This window comes from Lasioglossum baleicum, unplaced genomic scaffold (assembly GCF_051020765.1).
Source record: "Lasioglossum baleicum unplaced genomic scaffold, iyLasBale1 scaffold1645, whole genome shotgun sequence".
In the NCBI taxonomy this organism is placed as follows: Eukaryota; Metazoa; Arthropoda; class Insecta; order Hymenoptera; family Halictidae; genus Lasioglossum; species Lasioglossum baleicum.
Window position 1 is genome coordinate 21820 of NW_027470704.1, and position 11734 is coordinate 33553.

Genomic DNA, 11734 nt, shown 5'->3' on the forward strand with positions numbered 1-11734 from the left:
TAATATCCCTTTGCACTCGATTTGATAAAACATTTAATGAAATTCTAAAGATTGATATTAATCGATATATATATATATGAAGTTTAATCGCCGAATACAAAGGGATATATTATATTTGAAACGTAACTAGACGACAAACACCATGGTTGTCTGTATGTTGATAGTATAAATTAAAATAAAATAAATATTACGTATCGTTATATCTTTATTGTTTAAATATTGCTTTATTTAACGTACGAATTAGAAAAATTTTGAAATGAAAATTTTTACGAATAATCTGTAAAATAATTCGAATCGGCCAAAACTGATACAAATCGTTAATAGTAAATTACAATTAATATTATCCCATTTTATGTTGCAAACAAACGAATTCGTTCGTGTACATTGAAAAACGAATATAGTATAAGAAAATTTGAAATAACGCACGTGTATATCGAATGAAAATCATAAACAACATTTTAACCAGATAGCTCTTCATCTTTTCATATGTTCGATAGTAAATACAAATTGTCAAGTAAATACGACAATATATGTATGTGTATATATTTGCATTGATTTACAATTGGTACAGGATATTTTACGTATCCATATACGTATGTATGTGATAGCATAATCTTAATTTTAAGATACCGAAAATTATACTATATTGTACTATTCTGAAAATTGGCTACATAGTAAAAACTAAATTTAACCCTACTTTTTTTTACAAATATTATTAACCGTCGCAATATAAAAATTTATGCATGTATCTGTGGCCTGAGGTTTCAAGAAATTGGAAATCTAAATAAAGAATTACCAAATCGAAAGACTATATTTTCCCTCCCCCTTTCCCAGTTTCCTCGAAAAATCTACTATTGTTACAAATATAACATTAACGTATTAAATGTTATATAAACGAGTCGCGCGTTTATCAACATTCTCTAGGTTTATCGTTACGTTCCGTGGGATTTCGTATTATCGCGTAATTCATATAACAATATAAATTACTTAATTATCGTAATAAAAGCTCAATTTCTTTACAACGCTAACTTTTATCCTTATATCTTAAAGGGAGTAAAACGAAATCGACGGATGAAAGACATCTTTTCGTAACAGATTAAGAAAAATATTTATAGATACTTTTAGATAACAATGTAAGGATTATAAAATATTTCTCATTGCGGTATGTTTATTATCGATACCAGGTGTCATGATTAATTTTACAATAATCCACTCATTATGAAATCGGTAAATAAGCTATTAACAGTCTATAATTGAATCTCGATCTTTATCACTGCGTTTCAACGGAATCGATAAATTTCAAGGATTCATCGAATATTTCGCTATCGTACGTCGTCTTTTCGTACGAGTATTTTCTGTCGTTTATAAAAACATCGTTTAATACGGTAATTATAAATTTGACAATAACTAACAATTAACCATCTGTAGTAAATTTTATTATCAAATTTTATAAGAATTTCCTAATTGAAAAATTGTATAGTAAACGTGACATTGAAAGTCACATTGAAAATGGAGGGGATCAACCCTGTGCTAGAGGCGGTGTAACCCAACCATATTTCTCGTGAGTTTTTACAAGCCTTCTGAAGGATTCTTCCGCGGAACGTCTGTTGAACTCTTTGTTCGCCTTTGGTTTCCTCGCTATGCGACCCTGAAAAACAAAATAGATTATATTATAAAGTTATAGTTATAATATAAATTATAGTATAGTTTATAGTATAAAGTTATAGTTATAGTATAAATTATAGTATAGTTTATAGTATAAAGTTATAGTTATAGTATAAATTATAGTATAGTTTATAGTATAAAGTTATAGTTATAATATATATTATAGTATAGTTTATAGTATAAAGTTATAGTTATAGTATAAATTATAGTATAGTTTATAGTATAAAGTTTCTTTAAAAAAATATTTTGTAAAAGGAAGCTATAGTTGAGTGTCCCTCTAATAAACTCTTGAGGACGCAAAATATTATAGCAAAGTTTAAAAGAAAGTTTAAGATTATCTCGAATTAATAATCGATAATTATAACATTTGACTGTAATTATAATTCGAATAGTTTGTTTGAAAAATTGAACTAAAATCCAAGTAAACTGCAACGATGTTCTATAATTCTCTCCATAGCGTGTTTTACAAAAATATTGCACTTTTTTATCAAACCTGGTATTAGATTATATTCTTATATATCAACACATACACAGATAGAAATTTTAACAGGAGGAAATTAAAGAATTCTTTTACTTTCACATCTAGAATCGAAACTCCCTAAGATTTTCGAATGTTTGATATAAAGAGAATAATAATTTGATCTATAAACGAATATCTATAAACTTATTTATATAAAAATTACTAATTTAAAGAATATGATAGCTACAATACATAATAAGTAAATATAACAACACGATTACAACGAAAATGTAAGAAAAGTTTGAAATTCTTCCTCGAATTCCTCTGAAATAATAAATTACACGTGTAAAGCAACATTTTACGCAATTTACCGAAGAAAAAGCATTCGTGGATTATTTATAAAACTCCATAAGGAAGAAAAGGAGGAAAATATAGAAAAATTGAAATCTTACCTGGCCTTTCACCATGCTGGCCGCAAATTGCGTTATGACAGCTTCGATCGTATACGCGCTGACCCATCCTCTAGGAGTAAGAAGCTCCATACAAATTGCACCGCCTTCCATTACGAATCCTTTCTCGATCCGTGGCGAAATAACACGCATGAAGGGTGGCGCAAACGGAAAATCCTCCGGGAAGACCACGTGGAGAAGTATGTAAGGTATATTGAGCTCTCTCATGTCGGCAGCCAGTTTACTTTCCGGATCGATTTTGTGCAGTCTCACGTGCCACTCGAACAAATTGTCGTTCACCAGCTCCGCGGTGAAGGTCGACTCGAGACGATGCTGCGTCCTCTGAATCTCGCTCAGCTCCTTCATTAAACGACGTAGGCGAACTCTCTTATCCGGCATCGCCACGTTCCCCTGAAATAACGCTAGAATCGTTAAATAACTCGATAGCTCCTTCAAGCTTTCCCAAACTTTTCTTAGCTTTTACCATTTTACCCGAAACTTTCTCTCTCGTCGACCTTTTTTCTTTTATAAGCACGTGCCAATTCTTCTAAATCTTCTACTCGTTTTTCTTTAACACTAGTTTACGGACGTTTTTGATACTTATCTTTATGGAGACCCGTCAGATTTATAGATAAATGACGTATTTTCTTAAAGAATAAGACCATGAGTTTAATTTAAAAACAATTACGATATTAACGAATTTAATATAAGTCGATTAAATCTATTAATATTGTATAATTGGAGTAACCCATTCGTCAAATTCACGGGTCCTGTAAATCTAGTGTTAAAACTACCAAATTATTTTATCATCGAAGAATTATATCTTTTTACTTTTTCAACGTCTTCGATCCAGTTTCGAATTGTAATTTATCAGCGGTTCGATTATACGAGTATATATAATCGATAATAAATATATATAATATAATAAATAATGTAATAATATAATAAATAACATAATAATATAATAAATAATGTAATAATATAATAAATAATATAATAATATAATAAATAATATAATAATATAATAAATAATGTAATAATATAATAAATAATATAATAATATAATAAATAATGTGTATTTTAATAAATAAGAAGAACGAAATAAAAATTTATCGCGTTGCAAATTTATACGAACTACTTATTGTTATTACGTTTGAAAAAGATTATTTTCTTTATCGTTATGATATATGTAGATATATTATCGGTCATATTATTTTTACTCCTTTGAATATCTAAGTAACGATATAAATTTAAATTATTCAAACTTCGATAAACCGATATGCAAGAAATTATAAAACTGACCCAAGTTACATCAAGTACATTTTCATTTAATTTCGATTCTTACTTCGTCGATGATATTATGCTACGCGTATTTTATCATTTTATCCGCAAATGGATAAAGCCAAATTTTCGGAACTCTTGAGGTACAAGATTTTCGTAATAATATAGGTAATTATTTAGAAAGCAGACACTTGGAACTCGGATGATTTTCGAATTTATCGTAAAGATAAAGTTCGATCATAGTTTTCAAGATATTCGACAATTCAATTAACAATTCCCGCTCTTTCTACTCTATCTCGAAAAACTCAGTGGAAATCGAAAATACCAACGTATACCGAGCTTAAAAATACTATAATACATATTAGGTCGTCCCATAAGTTCTTTCCGGTGTTTACTTTTACTACTTAGAATTATATGTCGAATAAACCTTGAAATATTAAGAAAAAATGTAATCGCCCTTTTGTTATTCTATTTCTTCCTATTTCGTTGGCAAATACGTTAATCATCGATATAGTTTATAAAATGCGACGAAGAATGTAAATATCACCGCGAAAGAACTTATGAGACGACCTAATATAAGTTATCGGTGAATTGAGCTAGGTCAGGACAAATTAATATTCGAGATCTTCTATCGAGATTAGTAAAGTTTGATTTTCCGCGAACGCGTTAAATTATCTAAGATATCGGTGTAATCACGATGCATTCGGGTCCAAGACAAAGAAATAAACGTTTCGACTCGAAACTTGGAGGAACCACGCTGCGTGCATCGCCTTGGCCGATAGTTCTTTCCTTAGAAAAAGCGACGGCCACATGTTTACGCACACGCTGCTACCAACGCGTAGGTGTAGAATTCAACGCATCGTATGAAAGAAATTTCACCATACTTTCCGAATATCACGGAAAGCAAGACCTAACAACGGTTACAGTTATTAGTGGAAAGTTATTGGAATTTTGACGATATATGTGCCGGTAATTATGAGAGTGGTCTAAGTGAAAATTTGCAAAAAATGAGTTTATCAGTTATTTTACACCATATTGTTTTAAAACTACATTTATTCGATGTAATTTTTACGATATCGTCAAAAATGAACCATTATATGGTGGCTGTAATTTTAACATTATATGGAATTCATTTAGCGTTAATTATGAAAGTGGTCTAAGTCAAAAATTTTTGGTATCGAGTTTCTACCGAATGATCGTGATTTTGGTTTGATAGAAATGGAAATAAAAAAAGCAAATTACTTGTACAACCCTGAGCATTATTATGTACTGATAGAAAAGTGTAGAAGAAGAAATACATTTTCCATAAAACGAATGTTACAGACCGATTTTATTTCAACGAAATCACTAGAAGAGTCGATAACGAGAAGAGGAAAAAATACCGCGGGCGAATCTGTCTCTTGGCTGCGAATACCATGGATGAGATTCGTGAAAAATGAACCATATAAAATGTTCTATAAAACTAGTTTAGATGCTCCTGAATTCCACGGTTTGGATTTTTCCCCTAAAAGAGCAAGACGCAAAATATACGGAAATATTAAGCTATTTCCTTTATACACCACCATTAGACCAGTATCGGAAGAAAAACTTAAATATATTACGTGTTTACTACCATACATTCCTCCAATTTTTCAGGAACATTTTGAAAATCTTAAAACTCGAAACGATAAAAATGCATCACTTTTTTAGAATCATCGATAAAAGTTCATGAATTATTTCATTAAGTTTATTGTTTCAAATAAAAACTCATAGTTCTTTATCGATTTAAGTCATTTATAGGACATTCGGTTAATTTTGAAAATGGTCTAAATCAATTTAAACTTTAAAAACAACATTTTCGTATGAAATTCACGCAAAATTTCATATTCATAATAAATTTCCATTAATCAAGACCAGTTAAATTCTAAATAAAAAGTTCGCATAATGTAAAAATATTTTTTAATTTATGCAAATGCAATTCATTAAATATCTCGAAACAAGAAATATCGGACTTAGATCACTTTCATAATTATGGGCACATATTTAACCCTTTGCACTCCTCTCTCATGGGACATTAAAGTTTATTAGCGATTAAGGGATAATAACTTATTCCAGCAAAACTTCTTGAGAAATATATGTTTCCCTAAAGTTTCCTCTGTAAATGACAGAGAAATCAAATCGAGATATAGTAAAATTACTAAGATATATAAAAGAAGTGATTTATAATTTTATAGTGATTTATAAAAGAAGTGAGAACACGTCCATCCACATCTTCAGCGGACTGAATAATAAACTACATATTCTCGATGTGGGAGAAAAAAAACGAGATTGTATTGTTTGTTTTGACAGAAAAACTGGTTGAAGACATCAAACAACTTACTATTGTCAAACCGTGCACAAATCAGCCTGCAGTGCATATTGAAGAATTTTTTAAACTTTACAAAATTATGAAAAATAAAATAGTGATCTTTTTGCAAATATGTCTTTCTCGATATTAACCAATTCGTATAAGTCCAATATCATTATAATACTTGGTCCAAAACTATACTAAATTATATGAGGTTTCATAAAGTGGCGTTGAGAAACTGGTAACTAACGACCAGAATGGTTCGGAGTGCAAAAGGTTAAAAATCATCGAAATCCCGAAAAGCGTCTGCTTTCTAGATTATTATTATGATACGTGTACACGTATGTATGTAGATGTATAAGATACCGGCGAGATACCTGGGTGGAATTGCCGCTTGACATTTTCGGCTTGAAGAAACAACTGCCATTATTGGAATTGCTAGCACTCGGATTATCGGACAACGCACCATCAGTCGGAGTAACAGCATCTGGTCGGTGATGTCGGCTGAGAAGCCTCCTCGAAGGCGAACTTGTCGAACTGCTAGCTCCATCCTGCTCCGAAATCTTCTCCGAAGATCGAAAGAACTTTCGAAAAGCCGCCACCACCTTCTCTTTCGCCCTTGTGGACATAGTTCTCCCAGTATTTTCAGTACACTAATTGATCATAAGTTTCTATTAATTAACTTCCTGTCGTCTTAAACGGAATTCGCATAATTATAATTTACAACGAATAAATCGAATAAGCAACATGCTCAAAGTGTAATAACGAACGAGTAACACGATTGCTTCGTGATAATAATACTAGCGAAAAAGTTTCAGAAAAACGAGCAACACGTCCGTCATAGTATAATCAAACATCGAGATTGCAATTTCAATTAGGATTCGAGGACTAATTGGAATTCAGTAATTGTTCGCGATCAACGTGTTTCTACGTACGTTGAATAGCTTTTCATCAGCTTCTTTTTTTTATTACGAATGTTGAATGAAATTCGGATCGAGTGGATTTATTAAATGAAAATTGTAGCAAATTGTAGCGCGGATATTATCGTTACTTTAACCGAAGATCATAATTACAGAGTAATACACTGGAATTTTTTTTATTATTATTTTGGTATATATAATTTATTGCAATTGTCAACGTTTTATATTACAATTATCTTTCATTGTTTCCAGAACGTTTAAATCGATTTCTTTGTATAATTATACATATTATAAACGGATTTATAAACCATCGGACATTTACATAAATTTTAACAAAATCCTTATCGAGCTAGATAAAGTCTGTCTATAAAATCTTTAGAAAAACGATACAAATTACATTTTACTTATTACGATACGATAAAGCGTTGAATTTGTTATCGTATATAAATATCAAATAAATATCAAACGAATTGCTATGATATACCATTCTTACAATACAAATTGGTAAATCGTTGTTTCATTTTCCAACGCAGACCTGCTCTCGCTTCCGAACCGCTATTTAGTTTTTCGGCAACTTATCAACGAGAATGTACACGGATACATTATTATCGTTACAGAATATCACACTACCACCCGTTCGTTGTCTGTTAGAAAAAGGGACACAGACTTTTCGAAAGTCCAAAACTGCTCGGTGAACGAAGAGAGAATGCATAGCGTTCGTTAAACGGCATCGAAATGCGATGATAGACGAAACACGAATGTTCACCATACGAATAAAAGATGCGAAAAAGAGGCCTGGTACAAGGTTCAGTGATCGTCGTGGCAGCATCCGCAGCAGCCTCTATTAGCATGACTTTTCACCACTCACCCCTTCTTCCCTTTGTGATCAGAGCTTACTCCGGTCCAACGCGCTCGATTGTTTGCGAAACATCTTAAGTCGATCACTAACGCGTTTCAAGTATAAATAACTTTCAGAGAAGAGACGTGTATCGAGAACACGACGGACGAGGAACAACACAACGGGACACGGCGCAGTCTCCACCCTCATTGAACTGTGGCTGGGCGCGTTAGTTCACAGGAGGGTTGCTAGCTCTGCTAGCCAGGGCCGTCTTAATCCTCTCGAACCCCAGTTCCGTTCCGTTCCCTGCCTGAATGAATTTTTTCTTCCCGTCCGATTGATATTTCTAGCCACCTTCTTGATAGATTTACTTCGCCGTTCAACCGAATTTTTCCCGAAAGAAAATTTCATTCGAAATTTTTAAGTATAAGAAATCACATTATTCTTTCGCGAATGAAAATTTTTCTTCCCGTCCGATTAATATTTCTGGCCACCTTTCCTGATAGATTTACTTCGCCATTTCACCGAACTTTTCCAGAAAGAAAATTTCATTCGAATTTTTTAAATTTGTAAATTCATTCGAAAGATTTTTAAGTATAAGAAATCACATATTATTCTTTCGCGAAATGAAAATTTTTCTTCCCGTCCGATTGATATTTCTGGCCACCTTCCTGATAGATTTACTTCGCCGTTTCACCGAATTTTTACCGAAGAAAATTTCATTCGAAATTTAAAAATTTTTTTAATTCATTCATAAGATTTTAAGTATAAAAAATCACATATTTTTCTTTCGCGAAATGAATTATATCGAGTTGTCATTTTCAAATGTTTCGAAGTTCCAAATATGCAAATTTATTATCTCCTTCTCTCGTAAACGATAACAATTCGTTTGTAACAAACCACATCATTTTCTCATGAAAGTTATTATCACGTATAAAATCGCTGATGTTATGCTGAGATATTTTTAATAAAATTGAGTGAGAAATATTTATCGTTAGAAATAATATAAAAGTCTTCGTTTTTCTATATTACTTTTTGATTTTAATATTCCATTTAATAATATAAAATTTCCAGAGAAAGTTTATATGAAAGTATCAAACAAACTATAGATCCACTTTAAAAAACGCATAAGAATAAAATAACGTAAAGAAAATTATAAATTCACTTAAACTATTAACGACTGTGTTAAACTAAATTTAAAATTATTATTTCTCTTTAATTATTCATAGTAATCGTATCAAACTGTTACTAATAGAATACAATATTACAATATACCATTATTTTAAAATTTATCGAATGGTTGAATCTGTCCCAAAATTTAACAGTTCTAATATTTCGTAGTAATGTTTCAATTTCCATATCGACGAATGTTATCGTTTAGTTTACGAATGTTATTGTTTAATTTACTAAAACTATTTAAAAAATTAAACAAAAACTATCAAGTTTCTCTAATGATGATTTTGTGCAAAAAATTTACTACAGTTTTTTGCACGAGAGAACTATCGCAAGTGAAATCCCAATTGAAAGAAATTAAATCGTATTTATATAATTAGTTAAATTACAATTAACTCGATCGTAAAAACTTCCAGAAAAAATTCGTTACTTTTAGTGTTCTTAAATTTAAATAATCGAAATAAAAGTCTCTTCTACTCTACCCAATATGTTTATACTTTATGGCAAATACATTTAATTTTATAAAACAATTATTCGTTTCTTTTTTCTCCGAAATCACAGATGAAAAAACAATATTAATATATCACTAATTTTAATTAATTTAGAATTCATCGTGCTAATTTAATGATCTATTATTTAATGAATTATTTATCAAATGTCAATAGATTTAACAACTTAATATCGACCTAATTTACACATCTGATAGTAGCAGGTATTCTAATATTGCATTATATATAATAGCATTATATAGTAATAGTTATATAATACATTGTAACTGTCAAACTGCTTTAATCTATAATAACAATAATAATATACAAATTAAAAAACTATCTTGAATATGGAATTTAGATATCTAGAATATATCAAATATATAATTATCATATTTTAATATTTTTAATATTTTAATATTTTAATTGATTCTAATATTCCAAATTTTAGTGAGTTCTTTTGCTTTTCACTCTATAGTAATTAAATTATATAACATTATTAACATTATTAATAATAAATTGAATGTTTTAAAAACTTAGAAATAGATATAAAGATGTTAATACACAAATACTATAAAATCAATGTTTATCCTAACAAGAGTTAAATAATTTAAATAATTCAATTATTTAATATAAATTCTAATTTATTTTTCCATGGTACTACAATATAACAATTCAAATATCGATTTGAAAATAAGAAATTAAAATATGCTTTGTTATATAAGTGAAAACGAGAAAGCATGATAAATATTGAATCCATATCCATTTTAATTCTTCTAAAATACTAGGTTGATAATAAATTAAATGCTCTCTATAAATTAACTCTCCTTCAATGATTACCACATTTTCATTTAAATAACCTGCTTGTTGCGTTACATATTTATTACTTATTTTAGCTGCAACCTAAAAAGAAATTTTTATAATTTTATCATATTTCCTAATTAGAAAAAATATTCAAAAATACCACTAACATTTTCGATTAAAATTTTGTCTAAGTAATTCATCTATGGAATAATCAGCCACATCAATACTGTGATTATACATCTCGTATAGACCTTCACTAGTAAGAAGACCTTTTTGCTGTAATATCAAATCTCCATAAAACTGTATTTTCTGTACTTCCTCATTTAATACATAAGTAAAATATGCAATGGATTCTATTGTTGCTTCGAATAATTGCTGTGACAAATTAACAGTATCAGTACTTACAAGTAATCAAATTAAAATAGTATAACAATATAATTTTTACCTTTAGTTGAAAATTAAAGAAAAGTAAAAGTTTAAGAGACTTTATAGGTTTATCCGTATAGAATGAACTTCAAACTTTAAAATATCTTTTTTACCATCTATATTTGTATCTATTTCCCGAACCTAAAACCTTGAAAATTAATGCTTGAACAAAATATATAAAACAATAACAGTTTATAAACATTAATGTAATAACTCTTATTCATGTGTTATAATAACATAGAAATAAAACCTTTACTAATATACAGTCATCCTCAATTTCATTATTCTTATATGTTTTAAAAGTCGAACAAACTATAGGATTGATATTGTAATCTCGATTGGCTAATAATAAATATTTATAATTAAATGATACATCAGGTTCTTCCATAAGTATACAATTTCTCAACAAGAAACCTAAAAATTATGATGTAAAGTAGTAAACCTCCATAATTATAATATTTCAAATTGCATACCATATTTTCAATGTTATAAAATATACTAATATATCAATATATAAAATAAAATGTCAAAAAGTATATACCTCCTGCATTATAAATAATAAAAAACGGTGTAACCAATGATAAAATTATGAGAAATAACACAACGAGAAAACTTAATGAATATATCTTAGTTTTATATTTGTAATCAATGGAACTTGAAAATATTTCGATAACAGCCATTGTAACGCGTTGTCTTGGCAACGGTTAAGAAATAAATACGAAAGACCGCCATATAACACTGATTATTAAAGATTCTTGTAATATGCTATATAAATTTATATTTTCCCAGTATAATAATACATTTTATCATAAAAAATAATTGTTGGAAACTCTATAGTGAAGTAATAAATCAAAATATTGAATGATAATGACAATTGACATAACCACATTCAAAATTGTACTAG

At 29.3% G+C, this 11734-nt stretch overlaps 2 protein-coding genes across 2 annotated transcripts; both read right to left on the bottom strand.

Moving 5' to 3' along the window:
- Positions 1 to 1519: 1519 nt before the first annotated feature.
- On the bottom strand, positions 1520 to 6810 carry LOC143220833 (ubiquitin-conjugating enzyme E2Q-like protein 1). Its single transcript, XM_076446411.1, has 3 exons — positions 6559 to 6810; positions 2578 to 2985; positions 1520 to 1648 (listed from the first exon to the last, which is right to left on the bottom strand). Exons 1-3 carry the CDS (start codon positions 6808 to 6810, stop codon positions 1520 to 1522), a joined length of 789 nt encoding a protein of 262 aa, XP_076302526.1.
- A 3409-nt stretch (positions 6811 to 10219) lies between these two features.
- Positions 10220 to 11510, bottom strand: LOC143220831 (transmembrane protein 231-like). Its single transcript, XM_076446408.1, is given in 7 exon segments — positions 10220 to 10302; positions 10305 to 10502; positions 10572 to 10779; positions 10850 to 10914; positions 10917 to 10971; positions 11081 to 11244; positions 11372 to 11510. Coding segments are annotated over 7 exon segments (912 nt in total).
- Positions 11511 to 11734: the final 224 nt, after the last annotated feature.

What these genes read in the sequence shown, in the direction of transcription:
- LOC143220833 (XM_076446411.1), bottom strand. Translation starts at nt 6,810, where the DNA reads ATGTCCACAAGGGCGAAAGAGAAGGTGGTGGCGGCTTTTCGAAAGTTC. An exon ending in CAAGCGGCAATTCCACCCAG is followed by an intron (nt 2,986 to 6,558) that starts GTATCTCGCCGG and finishes GCGTTATTTCAG; the next exon opens with GGGAACGTGGCGATGCCGGA. An exon ending in CCAGCATGGTGAAAGGCCAG is followed by an intron (nt 1,649 to 2,577) that starts GTAAGATTTCAA and finishes TTTGTTTTTCAG; the next exon opens with GGTCGCATAGCGAGGAAACC.